The sequence below is a fragment of the Salvelinus fontinalis genome, chromosome 23 (genome assembly GCF_029448725.1).
Source record: "Salvelinus fontinalis isolate EN_2023a chromosome 23, ASM2944872v1, whole genome shotgun sequence".
Lineage (NCBI taxonomy): Eukaryota > Metazoa > Chordata > Actinopteri > Salmoniformes > Salmonidae > Salvelinus > Salvelinus fontinalis.
Genome location: NC_074687.1, coordinates 38,993,529 through 39,019,055, shown reverse-complemented (window position 1 = coordinate 39,019,055; position 25,527 = coordinate 38,993,529). Strand labels below are relative to the sequence as shown.

General features: G+C 42.0%; 1 protein-coding gene across 5 annotated transcripts in view; it reads left to right on the top strand.

Annotated features, from left to right (window-relative positions):
* LOC129821300 (beta-1,3-galactosyltransferase 1-like) overlaps positions 1-23,984 on the top strand; it is a 121,389-nt gene extending 97,405 nt beyond the window's left edge. For all 5 annotated transcript variants that reach the window (XM_055878803.1, XM_055878804.1, XM_055878800.1 and 2 more), the window contains one exon: positions 20,117-23,984. In XM_055878803.1, coding sequence (XP_055734778.1) covers positions 20,360-21,349 — 990 coding nt within the window. In that variant the 5' untranslated portion in view covers positions 20,117-20,359 and the 3' untranslated portion in view covers positions 21,350-23,984. The remainder of the gene's footprint in view (positions 1-20,116) is intronic.
* Positions 23,985-25,527: the final 1,543 nt, after the last annotated feature.

The following is a 25,527-nucleotide window of genomic DNA, read 5'->3' as shown; positions in this document are numbered from 1 at the left end:
TACCCCTGATTGTATGCATATAACTACCTCATCCATCACTGAAATGTTTATTGATATTGTTCTTGTTCATACTGTATATTGTTTTCTTTATATTGACACCATCTATTTCTGATATTGCTACTATGCAAGTAACCATTTTGCTGTACCTTTTACACTTTCTGTAGACACCCATCCACTTAGCAAGATGTGGCTGGGGGTAATAGCGTTTCTTTCACATGACACATCAATTTAGACAAGTGTGTCTGGATAAGCGTCGTCTAATATTTATAAAATATTTTTAACTGGACACTTTCTGTTTACCTGGAATTTTTCTTTGTTGTAGGCTACAAATGTTTTACCACTTTTAGTCTTAATCTTTACTACACTACTCACAGTTTAGCACATAGCCTCACATGTGAATCCTTAAAGAGATGGGTGGGACTGGCTTAAGAGGATGTGAACAATGCTGAATGGGTGTAGACAAAGAAGAGCTCTCCAGTACGTGTACCTAAATATTCAAGTGCCATTTTCTCAAAAGTGAGTTTACAAGTTTATCAACTTTCAGAGCAGAATTACAATCCCATTGTTCCTGAAATGCAATGTATGATATACTATTTTGTAGCTCTGTGTCTGTGCTTTTAATCAATGTAAAAAAACAATTTACAATTTTGCTACATAACACCAAATGAAGGCGGTCGGTCACATATACTAATTGATAAAAAATAAATAAATAATTGTTGTAATTGTGTAATTTTTTGTAATTTTTTTAAGTATGATCTTTGTAAATTATATCATAAATAGCGCCAGAAGAGTTATTTCACACATGCAGCTAACAAAAATAAATGGAAATGTCTGCTCTACTCAAAATTACAACCAACTAATTGCAGCATTACCGCACCAATGGAAGAGGCAAGTGGAAGGGGGAGAAAGTAAGGAACTTGTCTGTTGTCCCTGCATTAAAGACCAAAATTGACGAAAGAAAATTGTGATAAATAAAGTTCCTGGTACATGGTTTATGAACTGATACACAAAACAACGCTGGATTCAAAACAGAGTTTTTCCATTTAAATTATTATTCAAAATTCTTGCCACCAATATAACTATATATATATATATATACAGTTGAAGTCGGAAGTTTACATACACTTAGGTTGGAGTCATTAAAACTCGTCTTTCAACCACTCCACAAATTTCTTGTTAACAAACTATAGTTTTGGCAAGTCGGTTAGGACATCTACTTTGTGCATGACACAAGTAATTTCTCCAACAATTGTTTACAGACATATTATTTCACTTATAATTCACTGTATCACAATTCCAGTGGGTCAGAAGTTTACATACACTAAGTTGACTGTGCCTTTAAACAGCTTGGAAAATTCCAGAAAATGATGTCATGGCTTTGGAAGCTTCTGTTAGGCTAATTGACATAATTTGAGTCAATTGAGGGTGTACCTGTGGATGTATTTCAAGGCCTACCTTCAAACTCAGTGCCTCTTTGCTTGACATCATGGGAAAATCAAAAGAAATCAGCCAAGACCTCAGGAAAAAAAATGTTTTAGACCTCCACAAGTCTGGTTCATCCTTGGGAGTAATTTCCAAATGCCTCAAGGTACCACGTTCATCTGTACAAACAATAGTATGCAAGTATAAGCACCATGGGACTACGCAGCCGTCAAACCGCTCAGGAAGGAGACGCGTTCTGTCTCCTAGAGATGAAAGTACTTTGCTGTGAAAAGTGCAAACCAACAACAGCAAAGGACCTTGTGAAGATGCTGGAGGAAGCAGGTACAAAAGTATCTATATCCACAGTAAAACTAGTCCTATATCGACCTAACCTGAAAGGCCGCTCAGTAAGGAAGAAGCCACTGCTCCAAAACTGCCATAAAAAAGCCAGACCACGGTTTGCAACTGCACATGGTGACAAAGATCGTACTTTTTGGAGAAATGTACTACGGTCTGATGAAACGAAAATAGAACTGTTTTGCCATAATGACCATCGTTATGTTTGGAGGAAAAAGGGGGATGCTTGCAAGCCGAAGAACACCATCCCAACCATGAAGCACGGGGGTGGCAGCATCATGTTGTGGGGGTGCTTTGCTGCAGGAGGGACTGGTGCACTTTAAAAAACAGATGGCATCAGAAGGAGGGAAATTATGTGGATACATTGAAGCAACATCTCAAGACATCAGTCAGGAAGTTAAAGCTTGGTCGCAAATTGGTCTTCCAAATGGACAATGACCCCAAGCATACTTTCAAAGTTGTGGCAAAATGGCTTTAAGGACAACAAAGTCAAGGTATTGGAGTGGCCATCACGAAGCCCTGACCTCAATTCAATAGCAAATTTGTGGGCAGAACTGAAAAAGCGTGTGTGAGCAAGGAGGCCTTCAAACCTGACTCAGTTACACCAGCTCTGTCAGGGAGGAATGGGCCAAAAGCTTGTGGAAGGGTACCCGAAACGTTTGACCTTCTTTAAACAATTTAAAGGCAATGCTACCAAATACTAATTGAGTGTATGTAAACTTCTGACCCACTGAGAATGTGATGAAAGAATTAAAAGCTGAAATAAATCATTCTCTTTACTATTATTCTGACATTTCACATTCTTAAAATAAAGTGGTGATCCTAACTGACCTAAGACAGGGACTTTTTACTCTGATTAAATGTCAGGAATTGTGAAAAACTGAGTTTAAATGTATTTGGCTAAGGTGTATGTAAACTTCTGACTTCAACTGTATATATTGGGGATACAACCATCCCAGCTCTGCAGATTTTGCTGCAAAGAGACAGAATCATCAGATCATTTGTTTTGATACTGTCCATATGTAGCTTGTGTTTGGTCGCAGGTTCAGGAATAGCTGAAGAATTGCAACATTTACCTGAAGCTAACTGCAAATAGCACTGCTGGTTTATTCAAAAAGTCATAGTCAATTGATTAATATTATAATAATACTCTTAGCAAAAATCTTTAATTTACAATATGTAGAATCTATGAGAATAGAAAGGTTCAGAACTTTTGTGAAACATCACAGCACAGTTGAAAAATATATGGCAAATAGAAATCAAACCTGGATGGTGTTCAGGGATAGATGGAAGGGGTTGAGTTGAGCTGAAGGATGGGACTAAAAACATACAAAAGATAATTATGGTAAAATATACTGTGTCTGTAAATTGTATATAGTTTGTATAAGCTGGAAGTAGAAGCTAAAAGTGTTCATTAGTTTACTCCAATTAGGGGAGGGGTGGTAGGGTTAGGGGGAAATAAGAAAGGAAAATATACAGTGCCTTGCAAAAGTATTCACCCTCCTTGGCATTTTTCCTATTTTGTTGCATTACAACCTGCAATTTAAATAGATTTTTATTTGGATTTCATGTAATGGACATACATAAAATAGTCCAAATTGGTGAAGTGAAATGGAAAAAATGACTTGTTTAAAAAATATATATATAAAAAAAACTACGGAAAAGTGGTGCTTGCATATGTATTCACCCCCTTTGCTATGAAGCACCTAAATAAGATCTGGTGTAACCAATTACCTTCAGAAGTCACATAATTTGTTAAATAAAGTCTACCTCTGCGCAATCTAAGTGTCACATGATCTGTCACATGATCTCAGTACTTATACACCTGTTCTGAAAAGCTCCAGAGCCTGCAACACCACTAAGCAAGGGGCACCACCAAGCAAGCGGCACTATAAAGACCAAGGAGCTCTCCAAACAGGTCTGGGACAAAGTTGTGGAGTACAGATCAGGGTTGGGTTATAAAAAAATATCTGAAACTTTGAACATCCCACGGAGCACCATTAAATCCATTATTAAAAAATTGAAAGAATATGGCACCATAACAAACCTGCCAAGAGAGGGCCGCCCACCAAAACTCACGGACCAGGCAAGTTGGCCTGTTGGAGGTCATTTTGCAGGGCGCTGGCAGTGCACCTCCTTGCACAAAGGCGGAGGTAGCGGTCCTGCTGCTGGGTTGTTGCCCTCCTACGGCCTCCTCCACGTCTCCTGATGTACTGGCCTGTCTCCTGGTAGCGCCTCCATGCTCTGGACACTACGCTGACAGACACAGCAAACCTTTTTTGCCACAGCTCGCATTGATGTGCCATCCTGGATGAACTGCACTACCTGAGCCACTTGTGTGGGTTGTAGACTCCGTGAGTGAGATGAGTGAGAGCACCGCCAGCATTCAAAAGTGACCAAAACATCAGCCAGGAAGCATAGGAACTGAGAAGTGGTCTGTGGTCACCACCTGCAGAATCACTCCTTTTTTGGGGGTGTCTTGCTAATTGCCTATAATTTCCACCTTTTGTCTATTCCATTTGCACAACAGCATGTGAAATTTATTGTCAATCAGTGTTGCTTCCTAAGTGGACAGTTTGATTTCACAGAAGTGTGATTGACTTGGAGTTACATTGTGTTGTTTAAGTGTTCCCTTTATTTTTTTGAGCAGTGTATATACAGTACTTGTAAAAAGTTTGGGTTTTTCTATTTTTCTACATTTTAGAATAATAGTTGAAGACATCAAAACTATTAAAGCACACATATTTAATCATGTAGTAACCAAATTGAAAATTTATTTTATATTTGAGATTCTTCAAAGTAGCCACCCTTTCATTGGACAGCTTTGCACACTCTTGGCATTCTCTCAACCAGCATTTCATTTAACATGTGTGCCTTGTTAAAAGTTAATTTGTGGAATTTCTTTCCTTAATGCGTTTGAGCCAATCAGTTGTGTTGTGACAAGGTAGGGTGGTATACAGAAAATAGCCCTATTTGGTAAAAGACCAAGTCCATATTATGGCAAGAATAGCTCAAATAAGCAAAGAGAAATGACAGTCCATCATTATTTTAAAACATGAAGGTGTAATAGCTGTCGCTTTCCTCATCCTCGGAAGAGGTGAGGAGAGAAGGATCTTCGGACCAAAATGCGGAGTTAGGGAAATATGCCATCTTTATTTATTAACAACGAAAACTGATGACACGAAAACAAATACTTTAACAAACTACAAAATAAGAAAACGACGTACACGCAACCTGAACATAAACTTACATGGACAAACGTAAACTCACGAACAGGAACGGACATCGAAACGAACGAACAGCCAAACAGCTCCAAAAGTGAATACATCTAACATAACGAAGACATCACAGGAGACAATCACCCACAAACAAACAGTGAGAATGCCCTACCTAAATATGACTCTTGATTAGAGGAAAATGCAAACCACCTGCCTCTAATCAAGAGCCATACCAGGCAAACCGAAACCAACATAGAAACAGATAACATAGACTGCCCACCCATAACACATGCCCTGACCAAAAACACATAAAAACTAACATAAATAGGTCAGGACTGTTACAGAAGGTCAGTCAATACGGAACATTTCAAGAACTTTGAAAGTTTCAAGTGTAGTCGCAAAAACCATCAAGCGCTATGATGAAACGGGCTCAGATGCCGGGTCAGATGCCGAGCAGTTGCCATACCAAGCGGTAATGTAACCAGTCAGGATGCTCTCGATGGTACAGCTGTATAACTTTTTGAGGATCTGAGGACCCATGCCAAATATTTTCAGTCTCCTAAGGGGGGAATAGGCTTTGTCGTGCCCTCTTCAGAACTGCCATGGTGTGTTTGGATCATGATAGTTCGTTGGCGATGTGGACACCAAGAAACTCTCAGGATCATGTTGAGGGAGAGGGTGTTATGCTTGCACCACACTGCCAGGTCTCTGACCACCTCCCTATAGGCCTACCACTGTTGTGTCGTCTGCAAACTTAATGATGGTATTGGAGTCGTGCTTGGCCATGCTGTCATGGGTGAACAGGGAGTACAGGAGGGGACTGAGCACACACCCCTGAGGGCCCCCCGTGTTGAGGATCAGTATGGCAGATGTGTTGTTACCTACCCTTCCACCTGGGGGTGGCCCGTCAACACACCTCCAGGCTGTGTAAGGGCTATTTGACCCAGAAGGAGAGTGATGGAGTGCTGCATCAGATGACCTGGCCTCCACAATCACCCGACCTCAACCCAGTTAGGATGGTTTGGAAGGAGTTGGACCGCAGAGTGAAGAAAAAGCAGCCAACAATTGCTCATCATATGTGGGAACTCCTTCAAGAGTGTTGGAAAAGCATTCCAAATGAAGCTGGTTGAGAGAATGCGAAGAGTGTGCAAAGCTGTCATCAAGGCAAAGGGTGGCTACTTTGAAGAATCTAAAATCTAAAATATATATTGATTTGTTTAACACTTTTTTTGATCCTACATGATTCCATATGTGTTATTTCAAAGTGTTGATGACTTCACTATTATTCTACAATGTAGAAAATAGTTTTTTTTAAATAAAGAAAAACCCTTCACTGAGTAGGTGGGTCCAAACTTATATGGGGGATTGGAAATGATGTGGACATTTACATTGATGGAAGCCACAATGTATCTGCAATATTAAAGCTGACCCCAAAAAAGACCATACCACATTGAACATAATGTTTTGAAAATGTAAGGCAACAACCAGGCTCACAGATAATTATTAAACACAATATTAGAATGGGGAATAGCTGAATAGCTGAAAAAATACACTCATGAAAACAGGTCCTTTATATAATTGACAGTCTTGTTCAATCGACTAAGTACTTGGACTGGTCTTTCAGGTTAAGGAGAAACTGCTTCTGTAGGTCCATTGAAAAAAGTGATTGTGAAAAGAAAGGTATGATGGGTGTAACCTTTCCCTGTAATGTGTGGATCTGTTAATACAATCTGGCACCTATTAGACGTGGTTATTGGAAAAACATTTGAAAGTTGTGTCCATAGATCGGCATGTGGCTATAAATCAAGTCCTTTCTTGTTGTGTAGAGAGGACTGTATAATAGCCCTTTTTACAAAGCAGTGTTCAAAACGCTCCACTTTCAGCCAGGGAGAAAGGCATGTCACTTTGTGATGAATGTTTGTCTTTGTATTTCGCTCCTAACACAGGTTTGCCCCTTGCCACACAATCCATCATAACAAATTGGGTCTCTTTTCGTTGCTTTGAATAATTATTTGACCATTTCTCGACAGTCCCCAGGGTTTGTTGGGTTGCTTTCCCTCAGTTTTTCTACGAGGCTGTGAGATGAAGCCTACCATGTGCATTTCAAACCAAAGTTCAGTTCAATATGATTAAAGCACCTGCAGCAATGTGTCTGAGTCTAAACAGGAGAGAGATAAGGTCAGTGGTCTTTTTGTTATAGTGTCCTCTCTGACAGACAGTCAGCAGCCTGGTCCAGTCGTATAGCAGACATTATGATTGGCTCTCTGCATGACATCCTACAATAGCCCTGCAAAGGTCTGGCTGGCTGCCCAGGGGGCTGCAACATGCTACAGTAATCTAAACAGGCTTATACACAGACATAGCAGCAGAAAACATACACATGCATACAAACAGGAAATATACAATGCCAGAGAATCTGCTATACAATCTACTATACTCCCTGCACAGTCGTATTGATACCTTTTAATGGTGATGGAAGTCAAATTGTCCAGGCTTTATTGGATGACTTGAAATGCTATGATGAAAAAACTCTGTTAAAAATCTAGAAAGAGATGACACAGACTCCGATCCACCAGTAGATCTGGTCCAGGTTTGGTTGAAAAACTACTATTGCCACTGGAATTGGCACAAGTCTTGCTATGTTTTCCCAGTACAGTAAGTTCTTCCATGGTCAATTCCAAAAATACTGTTAATCTAAGTAACATAATAAAAAAATCCCCATCACAATCTGTAAATTTAAGCTAGAGATATCTGTTTTGCATTGGACTGTGTCTCAATCCACAGTATCCGCCGATGTCGCACTTCAACATTTGCGGTGAAAGGTGGCAGAGCTAGAGCGGTGTTTGTTAGACCGTGAGACATCCCGATAATCGGTCTTCTCACAAAAACATCTGTAGCGTCGGAATGTTTTGACCTAGAAACTATTATGACCACTCTATGGAAAGGGGAGACTCACGTTTTGCCCATCATTAAGTTTGCAGACGACACAACAGTGGTAGGCCTGTTCACAGACAACGACGTGACAGCCTATAGGGAGGAGGTCAGAGACCTGGCCGTGTGGTGCCAGAATAACAACCTATCCCTCAATGTAACCAAGACTAAGGAGATGATTGTGGACTACAGGAAAAGGAGGACCGAGCACGCCCCCATTCTCATCGACGGGGCTGTAGTGGAGCAGGTTGAGAGCTTCAAGTTCCTTGGTGTCCACATCAACAACAAACTAGAATGGTGTAAACACACCAAGAGTCATGAACAGGGCACGACAAAGCCTATTCCCCCTCAGAAACTAAAATGATTTGGCATGGGTCCTGAGATCCTCAAAAGGTTCTACAGCTGTAACATCGAGAGCATCCTGAGTGGTTGCATCACTGCCTGGTACGGCAATTGCTCGGCCTCTGACCGCAAGGCACTACAGAGGGTAGTGCATACGGCCCAGTACATCACTGGGGCTAAGCTGCCTGCTACCCAGGACCTCTACACCAGGCGGTGTCAGAGGAAGGCCCTAAAAATTGTCAAAGACCCCAGTCATAGACTGTTCTCTCTACTACCGCATGGCTAGCAGTACCGGAGTGCCAAGACTAGGACATAAAGGCTTATCATGTCACGCCCTAGCCATAGAGAGGCTTTTATTCACTATTTTGGTTAGGCCAGGGTGTTACTAGGGTGGGCATTCTAGTTTCTTTATTTCTATGTTTTCTATTTCTTTGTGTTTGGCCGGGTGTGGTTCTCAATCAGAGGCAGCTGTCTATCGTTGTCTCTGATTGAGAACCATACTTAGGTATCCCTTTTTTCCACCTGTCTTGGGGGGAAGTTGACTTTTGTTTCGTGCACATAGCCTGTAGCTTCACGGTTTGTTTTTGTAGTGTTTGTTGTTTTGTTCAGCGTCATTTTGATCAAATACAGAGAAAATGTACGTTCACCACGCTGCACCTTGGTCCAGTTCTTTTAACGGCCGTGACAGAACTTCCCACCACCAAAAACACGGACCAAACAGCGTGGTAAGGAGGAGGAGCGTGTCCAGGATTCCTGGACTTGGGAGGAGATCCTGGACGGTAAGGGACCCTGGAGGCAGGCTGGGGAGTATCGCCGTCCACGGGAGGAACTGGAGGCAGCAAGAGCAGAGCAGCAGCGTTGCGAAGGGACTCGGCTAGCAAGGAAGCCCGAGAGGCAGCTCCCAATTTTTTTGGGGGGGGGGTGGCACACGGGGAGTGTGGCTGAGTCAGGTTGGAGACCTGAGCCAACTCCCCGTGCTTACCGTGGCGAGCATCGTACTGGTCAGGCACCGTGTTATGCGGTGGAGCGCACGGTGTCTCCAGTGTGCGTGCACAGCCCGGTGCGCTACCTTCCAGCTCCCCGAATCGGCCGGGCTAGAGTGGGCATCCTGCCAGGTCGGAGGATGCCGGCTCAGCGCATCTGGCCGCCAGTACGTCTCTACGGCCCGCGATATCCTGCAGCGGCTCTGCGCACTGTGTCTACGGTGCGTCTGCACAGCGCCGGTGCGTCCTGTGCCTGCGACCCGCATCTGAGGGGCGAAAATAACCCTCCAGCCAGAACGGGTTGTGCAGGCTCTACGCTCAAGACCTCCAGTGCGCCTCCACAGCCCAGTGTATCCTGTGCCTGTTCCCAGAAGGACAGGGCCTCCTGTATGTCTCTACAGCCTGGTGAGTCCTGTGCCTGCGCCTAGAACTAATCATCCCGTATGTCTCCCCAGCCTGGTGAGCCATGTGGCTGCTCAACGTACCAGACTGCCCATACGTCTCCTCCCTCCAGTGATGATCCGTGGCACGAAGCCTCCAGTGATGATCCATGGCAAGAAGCCTCCAGTGATGATCCATGGCAAGAAGCCTCCAGTGATGATCCATGGCACGAAGCCTCCAGTGATGATCGATGGCACAAAGCCTCCAGTGATGATCCATGGCACGAAGCCTCCAGTGATGATCCATGGCAAGAAGCCTCCAGTGATGATCCATGGCACGAAGCCTCCAGTGATGATCCATGGCACGAAGCCTCGAGTGAGGGGGCATGGAACGAAGGCCTCCAGTCCGGAGCCTCCAGCGAAGGTTTCCAGTCCGGAGCCTCCAGCGAAGGTTTCCAGTCCGGAGCCTCCAGCGAGGGTGCCCAGTCCGGGGCCCGCAACAAGGGTGCCCAGTCCGGGGCCCGCAGCGAGGGTGCCCAGTCCAGGGCCCGCAACGAGGGTCCCCAGTCCGGGGTCGGCGGTGAGGGTCCCCGCACGAGAGGCGCCACCAAAGTGGGGGGAGCCAGAGGCGGGTCTACGTCCCGCACCAGAGCCGCCGCCGTAAAGGAAGCCCACCTGGACCCTCCCCTTTAGAGTCAGGTTTTGCGGCCGGAGTCCGCACCTTTGGGGGGGGGTAGTGTCACGCCCTGGCCATAGAGAGGCTTTTATTCACTATTTTGGTTAGGCCAGGGTGTGACTAGGGGGGGCATTCTAGTTTCTTTATTTCTATGTTTTCTATTTCTTTGTGTTTGGCCGGGTGTGGTTCTCAATCAGAGGCAGCTGTCTATCGTTGTCTCTGATTGAGAACCATACTTAGGTAGCCCTTTTTTCCACCTGTCTTGGGGGGAAGTTGACTTTTGTTTCGTGCACATAGCCTGTAGCTTCACGGTTTGTTTTTGTAGTGTTTGTTGTTTTGTTCGGCGTCATTTTGATCAAATACAGAGAAAATGTACGCTCACCACGCTGCACCTTGGTCCAGTTCTTTTAACGGCCGTGACATCTCAACAGTTTTTACCCCCAAGCCATAAGACTCCTGAACAGGTAATCAAATGGCTACCCGGACTATTTGCATTATGTGATTCCCCCCCCCCCCCCCCCAAACCCTCTTTTTATGCTGCTGCTACTCTCTGTTTATCATATATGCATAGTCACTTTAACTATACATTCATGTACATACTACCTCAATTGGGCCGACCAACCAGTGCTCCCGCACATTGGCTAACCGGGCTATCTGCATTGTGTCCCGCCACCCACAACTCGCCAACCCCTCTTTTACGCTACTGCTACTCTCTGTTCATCATATATGCATAGTCACTTTAACCATATCTACATGTACATACTACCTCAATCAGCTTGACTAACCGGTGTCTGTATGTAGCCTCGCTACTTTTATAGCCTCGCTACTGTATATAGCCTGTCTTTTTACGTTGTTTTATTTCTTTACTTACCTATTGTTCACCTAACACCTTTTTTGCACTATTGGATAGAGCCTGTAAGTAAGCATTTCACTGTAAGGTCTACACCTGTTGTATTCGGCGCACGTGACAAACTTTGATTTGATTTGACCCCACAAGTGTCAGGGGACTCGTCTGAAGTCGATACCGTTGATGTGCCAACTTCTGTTTGTAGCGTCTAAACCGTTTGGGCTACAAACTAATGTGACCCAACTGTGGAAAGGGGAGATTCTCACAAACATGGTGGTGTTCTCTGTTTTGCTCTACAACCCCGACAAGTGTCACCGGTTTTAGAAAATGAAGTACAGTATGAAGGTAGTTTTGTGCCTACCCAAAATAGGGGGTAAATATGTGTAAAAGAATATATATATATTTCCTGAGCTTTTCTTCAAAACCTTGTTTTCGAAATTATTTATTTTTTGAATGTATTTTTTGCCATTATGAATGTGTTCATTCAATGTGTTTCTCTGGGCTATAGTAGGATAAGTCAAATTCAATATTTTATCCAAAACAAAATATTATATATTTTTTTTATACCTAAAGGGATACTAAAATTCTAAATCAAATAGCTAAATGATCCATAGTATTAACCAACTTAAAACAATTCTAATTCCAACGCCTTACACTTTTAAGAATTAAGGCACATTCTGTTCTTTGTTCCATTATGGGCCCCAGTCTCCAAAAACTTAGACGAGTCAATCACTTAGCTATGAATTTAAAAGAGTAACCTTTTATTGCCATTTTACTTAATCAACTTAAAATTGCAATGTGTCACCTGTAGGCATTGCTTAGTGAAATTCAGTGGCACTGGAACACATAATTGCACTGTAGGACTGTAAAAGTGAGTCTGTTCAGACCATACTTCCTGACTGCTGCTGTGTACTCTCTCTCTCTCTCTCTCTCTCTCTCTCTGTTTCTCTGTTTCTCTCGCTCTCTCTCTCTCTCCCTCTCTGTTTTTCTCTCTCAGCTTCATGCTCCCTAGCTCACCCCACTTTTTGCTGTTGACTTCAGCCCGCTTCCATGGCAACTAAAAGCCCCTGTCTCTCAATCAAGTTGGATTTGATTTTGGACATTTTAGATGCCTTCAATTGCAGCAATTATGTTTGTATTCAAAAAACACTATAATGACAAATATTATTAACACAATGTAATTTGGCTGTTGAGTCACCTGCATGTTGCTTGGAATTTTGCCTGAGTTTTGGTTGTAGTCACTCAGGCTCGCTACATCTGCTGGCAATTAACTCTTTCATGACTGGACTACTAATGATACTCTGTACAGTTAAGGCTTAGATGCATTGGATATTATTCTCATTGAATTAGGTCTAGCACTGCACATTGTAGAAAAAAATAAGGCACATTTTCTGTCACTGACTGCAGAATCAGGGACAAATGTAATGTAAAATTTTAATGCACTGGGGAATAATGTAGCTGAGAATTCATGAGACATACGCTTAGAAATGGTTCAGTCTAAATAGCCACTAGAGGACTTTATGTTTTACAAATTGCCAGTTGAATGTGATGTCACATAATAAAGTCCCCACATAAAAATGTGTGCTGAAGTCAGGAAAGAAATGGATTGGAAAGTGACAAACCGCAATGTATTTTTCACTAATCAGTGTCTGTATGTGTGTGTGTGTGGTAGCATTGCTGGCAGACCTTGTGCTACTGTGATGTATTTGTCCTCCACTGCTGAAAGAAATCCCCTCTTTAGTGTTAACTTTTCAAGTTAACGAGAGATGAGGTGTACTCGTCCTATGTTTTATACAAGAAAGAATGGGCTTTCTAGGTTGACTTGTGGGGTTTTGAGTGGAAAGTTACAACCAAGAGCAATAATAACCTTTCGTCTCAAATACATTCTTAGGTCAGTTTATTCAATATAGGAGATACTGTATATGGAATGCAAACAGGCTGAATAACTCAGTGAATGGAGTATAGTGTGCCTCCACAGAGAAATAAGACATTTACAGTTGAAGTCGGAAGTTTAAACACACTTAGGTTGGAGTCATTAAAACTAGTTTTTCAACCACTCCACAAATCTTTTGTCGGTTAGGACATCTACTTTGTGCATGACACAAGTAATTTTTTCAACAATTGTTTACAGACAGATTATTTCACTTGTAATTCACTGTATCACAATTCCAGTGGGTCAGAAGTTTACATACACGAAGTTGACTGTGCCTTTAAACAGCTTGGAAAATTCCAGAAAAGGATGTCATGGCTTTGGAAGCTTCTGATAGGCTAATTGACATCATTTGAGTCAATTGGAGGTGTACCTGTGGATGTATTTCAAGGCCTTCCTTCAAACTCAGTGCATCTTTGCTTGACATCATGGGAAAATCAAATGAAATCAGCCAAGACCTCCACAAGTCTGGTTCATCCTTGGGAGTAATTTCCAAACGCCTGAAGGTACCACGTTCATCTGTACAAACAATAGTACGCAAGTATAAACACCATGGGACCACGCAGCCGCCGTACTTCTCAGGTGGGAGACGCGTTCTTTATCCTAGAGATAAATGTACTTTGGTGCAAAAAGTGCAAATCAATCCCAGAACAACAGCAAAGGACCTTGTGAAGATGTTGGAGGAAACAGGTACAAAAGTATCTATATCCACAGTAAAACGAGTCCTATATCGACATAACCTGAAAGGCCACTCAGCAAGGAAGAAGCCACTACTCCAAAACCGCTATTAAAAACTCTGGTTTGCAACTGCACATGGGGACAAAGGTCGTACATTTTGGAGAAATGTCCTCTGGTCTGATGAAACAAAAATAGAACTGTTTGGTCATAATGACCATCGTTTTGTTTAGAGGAAAAATGGGGAGGCTTGCAAGATGAAAAACACCATCCCAACTGTGAAGCATGGGGGTGGCAGCATCATGTTGTGGGGGTGCTTTGCTGCAGGAGGGACTGGTGCACTTCACAAAATAGATGGCATCAGGAGGAAGGAAAATGATGCTTAGGTATTGAAGCAACATCTCAAGACATCAGTCAGGAAGTTAAAGTTGGTTGCAAATTGGTCTTCCAAATGGACAATGACCCCAAGCATACTTCCAAAGTTGTGGAAAAATGGCTTAAGGACAACAAAGTCAAGGTATTGGAGTGGCCATCACAAAGCCCTGACCTCAATCCAATAGAACATTTGTTGGCAGAACTGAAAACGTGTGTATGAACAAGGAGGAACCTGACTCAGTTACACCAGCTCTGTCAGGAGGAATGGGCCAAAATTCCCCCAACTTATTGTGGGAAGCTTGTGGAAGGCTACCCAAAACATTTGACCCAAGTTAAACAATTTAAAGGCAATGCTACTAAATTCTAATTGATTGTATGTTAACTTCTGACCCACTGGGAATATGATGAAAGAAATAAAAGTTTAATTTCTCTCTGCTATTATTCTGACATTTCACATTGTTAAAATAAAGTGGTGATCCTAACTGACCTAAAACAGAGAATTTTTACTAGGATTAAATGTCAGGAATTGTGAAAAACTGAGTTGAAATGTATTTGGCTAAGGTGTATGTAAACTTCCGACTTCAACTGTACAACACACTGAGAGCGTCTTAGATTGATGCTTTGCTACTGCTTGCGTTCTCAATGTCAAGAAAATCGTGACAAAAGACAACTAGACAATAGCAAAACAGGGGGCCAGAGGGAGAGCAGACTGCATTATTCACAGCGAAAGGAGAGAATAAGGGAAGGATTTAGGGGGAGAATGGAAGTACAGTAATGACTGTTTGATGAAGGGAGAGTGAGGATAAGGCAGGTATAGAATAGAAAGATTGAGTGGGGTTTCTGATGGTAATCACTGCCAAAAAGGAACAACAAACTGTCTGAGATTCTAGCAGATTAAAAGCAGATTAAACAGACATGGGGGACAGGTACTGTAGGATATTGAAGAGTTCAGCATGAACAGGGCACTATATGTGAACAAACTCTATCTACTGATATGAATCAGTTTTATTTTTACAAGGTGCAGAAGTTTACTAATGCTAATTCTAAAATACGTTTCTACAGTACTTGATCATTATGTAAAACAAAAGTTGTTCTAAAACTTTTGTACTTTCTACATGGAATCGGTTCTCTTACAGTTGAAGCCAGTTTAAACCAGTTTTCGAATCCCAGACTAGCTTTAATAGAAAGCACGTTTTTCACTGTGTGATAAGCTGTTGATTCCAGTGCCTACGCTAGAATACTACGCTGCTGTGCAGCAACTATTGTAAGCGAACACACCACAATCTCACCATCTTCCACTTATGGTTTTAGCTATATATCATGAGGCCTACAGACTGATTTTATCCAGGTGATATCTGAGACCTTAATTTAGTCAGGTTAATGTGTCTGCCTGGTGGCGGGACTCTGTCAGTTTGTTTAAAGGCAGAGATATATGTTGAGAATTGATCAGAATACAGGTTTTCACCTATCACCCGTACTTGCCAGAATGAAACCAACCTGTGACCAACCCGGATTTGTAAAGCATTGATTATGCCTTGATACTGTATGCTATCACGTCCTGTGTGGGTGGGTAAATATATCACAAATGTAAGAGCAATGATAACCTAAGAAAATCGCTTATACAGTGCCTTGCAAAAGTATTCATCCCCCTTGCCGTTTTGCCTATTTTGTTGCATTTCAACCTGTAATTGAAATTGATTTTTATTTGGATTTCATGTAAAAAAAAATATATATAAAAAAAATAGTAAAACTGTTAAAGTGGTGCGTGCATATGTTATCACCCTCTTTGCTATGATGCCCCTAAATAAGATCTGGTGCAACCAATTACCTTCAGAGGTCACATAATTAGATAAATAATGTCTACCTGTGTGCAATCTAAGTGTCACATGATCTCAGTATATATACAGCTGTTCTGAAAGGCCCCAGAGTCTGCAACACCACTAAGCAAGGGGCACCACCAAGCAAGCGGCACCATGAAGACCAAGGAGCTCTCCAAACAGGTCAGGGACAAAGTTGTGGAATACAGATCAGGGTTGGGTTATAAAAAAATATCTGAAACTTTGAACATTCCACGGAGCACCATTAAATCCATTATTAAAAAATGTAAAGAATATGGCACCATAACAAACCTGCCAAGAGAGGGCCGCCCACCAAAACTCACGGACCAGGCAAGGAGGGCATTCATCAGAGAGGCATTCAAAGAGACCAAAGATAACCCTGAAGGAGCTGCAAAGCTCCACAGCGGAGATTGGAGTTAGGTCCACTTTAAGCCATACACTCCACAGAGCTGGGCTTTATTTTACCTTTATTTAACTAGGCAAGTCAGTTAAGAACAAATTCTTATTTTCAATGACAGCCTAGGGTTAACTGCCTTAACAGTTAACTGCCTGAACAGTTAACTGCCTGAACAGTGCTAGGGGCAGAACGACAGATGTGTACCTTGTCAGCTCAGGGATTCGAACTTGCAACCTTTCGGTTATCCAATGCTCTATCCACTAGGCTACCCTGCCGCCCCTTTACGGAAGAGTGGCCAGAAAAAAAGCCATTGCTTAAAGAAAAAAATAAGCAAACACATTTGGTGTTCTCCAAAAGGCATGTGGGAGACTCCCAAATATATGGAAGAAGGTACTCTGGTCAGATGAGACAAAAATGTTGCTTTTGGCCATCAAGGAAAATGCTATGTCTGTCGCAAACCCAACACCTCCCATCACCCCAAGGACACCGTCCCACCATCCCCCATCATGGTTTTAATCGGCAGGGACTGGGAAACTGGTCAGAATTGAAGGAATGATGGATGGCGCTAAATACTGGGAAATTCTTGAGGGAAACCTGTTTCTGTCTTCCAGAGATGTGAGACTGGGACGGAGGTTCACCTTCCTGCAGGACAATGACCCCAAGCATACTGCTAAAGCTACCCCCGGGTGGTTTAAGTGGAAACATTTAAATGTCTTGGAATGGCCTAGTCAAAGCCCAGACCTCAATCCAATTGAAAATCTGTCATATGACTTAAAGATTGCTGTACACCAGTGGGACCCATCCAACTTGAAGGAGCTGGAGCAGTTTTGCCTTGAAAAATGGGCAAAAATCCCAGTGGCTAGATGTGTCAAGCTTATAGAGACATACCCCAAGAGACTTGCAGCTGTAATTGCTGCAAAAGGTGGTTCTACAAAGTATTGACATTGTGGGGGTGAATAGTTATTTACGCTCAAGTTTTATGTTTTTTTTGTCTTATTTCTTGTTTGTTTCACAATAAAAAATATTTAGCATCTTCATGTTGTGTAAATCAAATGATACAAACCCCCCAAAAAACGATTTTAATTCCAGGTTCTAAGGCAACAAAATAGGAAAAATGCCAAGGGGGTGAATACTTTCGCAAGCCACTGTACAACCACCTTTTCTAATGCATAGACGCAAAAGGACACCACAGTCTAGTACCTCCATACTGTCTGACATCTTTGAATGGCTGAAAAATATGAGGATGTTATACAGTATATGAGTGTGAGATTTCAGTTGACTCAGTAATAGCACCATGACAGCAGTTCATTATTTTCCCCATAGATGCTACCATTTTCACTCCTATGTTCCCTTCACCAGCATATCACTCGGTCATAGAGAGCAGGCGGACAGAGCATTGCCAAAGCCAGAGCTGCCCTGGGCCAGGGAGACAGAGAGCTCACACCATCACTACCTCTATTCTATCTAGTAATATTCGTTTTTCCTGTTTTAGCTTTAAAGGGACATTTGTCCATGCAAGTTTAATGCTGAGGATAATACATAACTGCAAACACATGAGTCGACTGAGAGAAATCTGTTCTTAAACCTAAAATATAGGCTAGACATCTAAATTGATTCTTATTTGCATACAGCTATAGACACCAAATAGTGCCCTATTCCCTAATAGTGCACTACTTTTAACCAGAGGCACCCTACATAGTGCACTACTTTTGACTAGAGTCCTATGGGCCCTGTTTAAAATCAGTGTGCTATATAGAGAATGTGGTGCCATTTGAGACGCACACATACTATACTGTTGACGTACACTGTAGTCATTCAATCAGTTTGATACCAAGGGGGCTCTTTAACCACATGATTTGTATCCATGGAGAATGAGCCCAATATGGAAATCACTAGGGGCTCATTCTGGAGCATTTGCTCTCATAAATAGCATGCAGGGATGTGTCCTCAGCTCACTGTAGTGTCATTAAACAGGTGCTTGCCAAGGTCGCTTGTCATGTGCAGGAGCATAACAAAGTGCCTGTAATGTCTCTGTCTGAGGCAAAGATTTAAAGCAAGAATTAAACAGACTAGCATTTTGAAGTGAACACCTTCCTTATACTGCCTCAGTGCAGCTCTGTATTAATAACAGGTCAGAAGATATTTGTCCTGGTTCTTCTCTCTCGCTCTCTCGCTCTCTCGCTCTCTCGCTCTCTCTCTCTCTCTCTCTCTCTGTCTCTGTCTCTTTTTGGTGGATTAAAAGTCAATCGTTTAAAATATATGCCTACTGGATTGGAAAAATGTTGCTTCTAAAATGCTTTTTAGTGACGGATGGACAAAAAGATCAAGTCAGGTCAATCATGTTGATTTTGTGTTCTCTTGTGTTGCCTGCACGCTCTCAGTATAGTGCAGTGTTCAAATAATTATATGGGTTTCATAAGGTGGAAATCTGAAAGTCCTTTGATGTGCCACTTTGAATGTCACTACTTTAATACGCTTTTGTACTACAGATTTCATGTCAAAATGAGCATCTCAGTTATATATTGAACATGCAGTATTTTTATGTGGTCTTGTTTAATAAATGAGGTCCATTCTGTAAATACCCTTACGAAAAAAGATTGCAGCCAGAGTGCAGTATAACTGCGGTGCACTGCAGTATAACTGCAATTAGAGTGCAGTATAACTGCAGTATGCTACAAATACTGCGTTCATAATAACACTGTTATTTTTACTGCAGTAATTATGCAGTGAGACTGCAGTTCAACTGCAGTACACTGCAGTTATTCTGTAATTACTGCGTCCGAAATACCACAGTCGACTGCAGTTAATGCACTTTTACTGCAGTTTCAAAACGGCATTCTTTTTTTGTAAGGGCAAGGTTGAAATTGGAAATGTGTACAGTAGAGTCTTATAACCATTTACTACCTCTGACCCATCATTAAAGTGTTTTGTAAAGCATAAGGGCATGCCTATAAAGTGGGTAGTTATATGCCAAGTATCCCGTGTAGCCAAAGCACTAGCAACATGCACTTTGTTTTAGTCTGTTGTGGCTAAGACAGTAATTGCCCAATTATGCCAACTGCAGATATTTCTAAACTTGCTCCATCACAACCACGTATTAATAAGAATGTAAGCTATATGACTGCACCAAATGAATATGTAGTGTCAGTTGATCTGTGTTTAGCGAAGATATGACAGGTTTGGTGCATTATCTAAATACACTGAATGGGGATGCACTCTTTCTAGGACCTCGGGAGGATTATGACACTTTGCAGTTGGCAGCATTTAACCATTTCCTTACTGCATTAGTGTACGGCCTTGTGTGAGAGATAGTGATTCAATCAGACTTCATTCTTTTAACCTCAGAGCAGATTCTCTCTCAGGACTTCTGATACAGGTACTTCATTCTAGAAACTGAAATGTATAGACTTCAATTCAATTAGCCATCCAAAAGATCAATAGACTTGTTCAATGTCGCCGAGTTGTTTTTTGAGCAGCTTAGGACTCATAGAATTCTGTATAAGCATTTTATTTTAAAGTGCACACTCCTGTGTTAAAGCAAAATGTTGTCTAGATTCAGTACAAAGACATAACTCTTATCAAATGCTGTTGGTTATAACTGCTGAGTACTGATTCTAGGGAAACTCTAACACTGCCTTTTGATAAAACTCTGTATTATTTTATTTAGCAGAAGAGTGTACTTTCTGATTCTATTAAGACCTATCTGTTTGTTCTGGCATTAACATATTCTTCGTCTGTTTTTCAGATGTAAATGGAGAAGCAGAAGTGTCAAGAAGAAAAACAGGACATCTGCACGGCTGCAAACCGGATTTGTGTTGAAAGGCAAACAACAACATCCCATCACTTTCCTCTAAAACAATCCATAACTGACAATTAATGTCAAGCAGCACTTCGGTGCAGCATTATGCTGCCTTGCTGGAAGGAACACTGCTAATGGAAAGAAAACCTTATAAGATTCAATGCATTAAATACATATAAATGCAGCAGAATGCCTTCAAAAGTCTCATGCTTGTACGTGTTGACGGTCGTTTGCTGGGCAAGTGCTCTTTGGTACTTGGGTATATCCCGGCCGACATCCTCCTATGTCAGTGGGCAGATGTCTTTGCCTATCAGGAAGACTGTGAAAACCCTTAAGAACACTACGTTCAGCAACATCCGGACGCGAACGCTGAACCCACACGCCTTCGACTTTGTCATCAACGAGCCTAAGAAATGTGAGACCAACACGCCCTTCCTGGTCATCCTGATCAGCACCACACACAAAGACTTTGATGCTCGTCAGGCCATCCGGGAGACCTGGGGCGATGAGAGCACCTACAGCGACATCCGCATCATCACCCTCTTCCTGCTGGGCCGCAACACGGACGCCGTCCTCAACCAGATGGTAGAACAGGAGAGCCAGATCTTCCACGACATTGTGGTGGAGGACTTCATAGACTCGTACCACAACCTCACCCTCAAGACCCTGATGGGCATGCGCTGGGTGGCCACCTTCTGCTCCCAGGCCCAGTACGTCATGAAGACAGACAGTGACATCTTCGTCAACATGGACAATCTGGTCTACAAGCTTCTGAAGCCCACCACCAAGCCCAAGAGGAGGTACTTCACGGGCTACGTCATCAACGGCGGTCCCATCAGAGACATGCGCAGTAAGTGGTACATGCCCAGAGACCTGTACCCCGAGGCTAAGTACCCCCCGTTCTGCTCGGGCACGGGGTACGTGTTCTCAGTGGACGTGGCTGAGCTGATCTATAAGACCTCTCTGCACACCAGACTGCTCCACCTGGAGGATGTGTACGTGGGACTGTGTCTGAGGAAGCTGGGCATCCATCCCTATCAGAACAGTGGCTTCAATCACTGGAAAATGGCCTACAGCCTGTGCAGGTACCGTCGTGTTATCACTGTCCATCAGATCTCACCGGAAGAAATGCACCGAATCTGGAACGACATGTCAAGCAAGAAACACCTCAGATGCTAGTGGCACCTGAGGACAACTCAACTTGGACTCTTCTTCATTTTCTGACAGCATTAGTTCTCTGTAGGCTACTAGCATACTACTGAATCCACTCTGTAGCTGTTGGGTGCATGAAGCTTGTAAAGCGCATGTTCTCATTCAAACACACACTAAAATAGTCTTGTTGCTAGTCATTTTGTTATCTGTCTAGAATTCCAACTATAGACTTCACAAACTCATTTTGATGAACCTTTACTCTCTAATGTACATTTTTTTTAAGTAACATTTACAAGTGAAACCAGAGAGTTATTATTGAAAGAAAAAACAATTTATTTGTCAGTGTAAATCTATCTACTTTATGCCAAGTTCTCATGCTGTTTTGGGGGATGCCGGTATTTCCTTACAGCGGGACAAAGCCTCACCCACATCATGTCTCATCCCTCCTACCAATCTTATGGCTGGTCAACTACTGTACACACAATAATACATACAATTTGAAATGGCAAATAACGCTGCAACAATGACAACAAACGTAGACCAAGTGTGAATGTTGTTGGTTGTTTTCATATAGTTGCTATTTATTAAGAAATGAAGACATCTCTGCTGGATGTACTTCAACACTATTGGTAGTGATGTTCACTACTGCAGTGTTCAAAACTACATGTGTGGGTAAACAGATGCTATACATTTTTATTTGCCTGGGTATTTGTTGTTTAAATATCGGTGTAAATGTAGGCTAACTGCCACTTCTTCGGGAAAGAAACATTTCGATGTCATTCATATATTTTTTTTCTTGCGGTGTACTTTAAGTAATTAAAGGTGTCATGCTACAGGCTTCTATTACTTTATACTGTACGTAGAGAGCTGATTCATTAACAATTCATTACCGCTACCAAGTCTCAACAGGCATAAATATCATCTTGTGCAAGTGACAATTTACATAGTAACAACTATCTACATTCACAAATGAATGTATTATCATGTCTATTTGGCATATCTTTACTGAAGTACTGCTATTGAAGTAATGTGAAATAATAATATTTTCTAGAACTTGGATGGCTGTTATGGTCCAAATGTAATTCAAGTATTTTTTTAAAGTCTAGTATGATACTGAACAAAAATAGAAACGCAACAAGTAACAATTTCCCAGATTTTACTGAGTTACAGTTCATATAAAGAAATCAGTCAATTGAAATAAATAAATTAGGCCCTAATCTACGGATTTCACGACTGGGAATACAGATATGCATCTGTTGGTCACAGAGACTTTTTTTTAAAGGTAGAGGTGTTGATCAGAAAACCAGTCAGTGTGTGGTGTGACCACCATTTGTCTCATGCAGCGCGACACATCTCCTTTGCATAGAGTTGATCAGGCTGTTGACTGTGGCCTGTGTAATGTTGTCCCACTCCTCTTCAATGGCTGTGCAAAGTTGCTGGATATTGGCGGGAACTAGAACACACGGTCGTACAAGTCGATTCAGAGCATCCCAAACATGCTCAATGAGTGACACGTCTGGTGAGTACAGTATGCAGGCCATGTGGAAGAACTGGACATTTTCAGCTTCCAGGAATTGTGTACAGATCCTTGCGACATGGGGCTGTGCATTATCATACTGAAACATGATTAGATGGCGGTGGATGAATGGCACAACAATGGACCTCAGGATCCTGTCATGGTATTTCTGTGCATTCAAATTGCCATCGATAAAATGTGATTGTGTTCGTTGTCCGTAGCTTATGCCTGCCCATACCATAACCCCACGCCACCATGGGGTACTCTGTTCACAAAGCTGACATCGGCACACACTTGCCCACACAACGCCATACACATGGTCTGCGGTTGTGAGGCCATTTGGACATCCTGCCAAATTCTCTAAAACAACGTCTGAGGCGGCGTATGGTAGAGAAATGAACAATAAATTCTCTTTTTATTGTCCCCAGCACAAGGTGCACCTGTGTAATGGTCATGCTGTTTAATCAGTTTCTTTATCGCACACCTGTCAGGTGGATGGATTATCTTGGCAAAGGAGAAATGCTCACTATAGGGATGTAAACCAATTTGTGCAAAATAATTTAGAGAAATATGCTTTTTGTGCGTATGGAAACATGGGACCAACACCTTTTGCGTTTATATTTTTGTTCAGTGTATAAGCTATTGTGACATTTGACTGTGAAAGTTTAAAGATCCATCCTGAAGGGGTTGTTGTGATACACAGTATGTTTTATTTACATAAAAAAATATACATACTTGTAAATAATAAAACCTATTCAATGCCTTGTACACTTGTTGACCCTAATCATGCATTCATGTCAATGACATTTGTTTTTGGGGTTTAGATTTGTTGAATTACAGCTACTTGTATGGATTTTCATGTTCATCAAATGTTTTGTATTTGTCAACAAACTCGAGTACCATCCACAAATTACTCCTAGCAACAAATATTTTTTTTATTATTTCCATGTAAATGTGTGCATTTGTAACATTTTGAATTTTCAGTGGCTCTAGCCAGTTCAACTCCCCTTGGGGATCTGCCAAACATCCACATGCCACATAGTGTCACTTGGCAGACTGTTCCCGACAGCAGTGTATCTGCCAGATGGTGACATTGCCAAATTCTGTAACTTGTTTATAATAAATGGAGGAACTATTTGGCTGAAAGGATTTCTCACCATTTCATTGCCTCTTCCGTATGTACTTGGGATGTGTGAGGAGTGTCCTTCACAAAGTTGTGCAAACTGTTCTAATTCATTTCCATTAGGACAGGTATTCCCATTAGGACAGGTAATCCTAGGGGTACCTGCAATGCCGTCGGGGGTACGCCAAATAAAAATGTGACTCACATTTTTTTTTTATAAATAAAATTAAAACCATCTAGTGTTCAGCGAAATAACAACACAATGTCAAATACAGGTAGCCTATTCAAATAATTAACATCCAATCACATTAACCGTTACTCTCTCGGTCCGTATGTAGCCAAACGGAGCTGCTGCTCATGTTGGTATCTGTACTGATGGCGCAAAAGCCATGACAGGGAGACATAGTGGAGAGGTAACGCGCATGCAAGCAGTTGTTCCCGGCGCCACTTGAGTACATTGCAGCATCCACCAAGAGGCTCTTGCTGCCAAGGGAATGCCTGACAGCTTGAAAGACGTTTTGGACACTACAGTGAAAATGGTTAACTTTGTTAAAGCAAGACCCCTGAACTCTCGTGTATTTTCTGCACTATACAATGATATGGGCAGCGACCATGTAACGCTTTTACAACATACAGAAGTACACTGGTTTTCAAGGGGTAACGTATTGACACTTTTTTAAATTGAGAGACAAGCATAAAGTTCTTTACTGACCATAATTTTCACTTGTCTTACCGCTTGCATGATGATGAGTTTCTCACACGACTGGCCTATCTGGGTGATGTTTTTTCTCACCTGAATGATCTGAATCTAGGATTACATTCAATGTGTGGGACAATATTGAGGCTATGATTAAGAAGTTGGCGCTCTTCTCTGTCTGCATCACAAGGAAAACACACAGGTCTTTCCATCATTGTATGATTTTTTTGTGTGCAAATGAACTCAAGCTTACGGACAATGTCAAATGTGATATAGCGAAGCACCTGAGTGAGTTGGGTGTGCAATTACGCAGGCACTTTCCCGAAACGGATGACACAAACAACCGGATTTGTTATCCCGTTCATGCCCTGCCTCCAGTCCATTTACCGATATCGGAACCAGAGAGCCTCATCGAAATTGCAACAAGTGGCTCTGTGAAAATTGAATTTAATCAGAAGCCACTGACAGATTTCTGGATTGCGCTGTTAAGACACTGATGCCCTTTGCAACCATGTACTACCTATGTGAGAGTGGATTTCTCGGCCCTCACTAACATGAAAACTAAATACAGGCACAGACTGTGTGTGGAAAATGATTTAAGACTGAGACTCTCTCCAATACAACCCAACATTGCAGAGTTATGTGCTTCCTTTCACACCCTTCTCATTAACCTGTGGTGACCCTGGTGCTAGAAGGATTACGCAGCTGGAGGTTGAATATTTGAAGGGGTAAGGGACTATAAAAAGTTTGGGAACCACCGCATTAGAACATTGTAATGTTTTACAATCTGGACGGGATAACTTCAGTCAGTTAACTTTTAAGAAAATCAACATCTATTGCAGTAAAATGAAAAACAACTCAACACAACA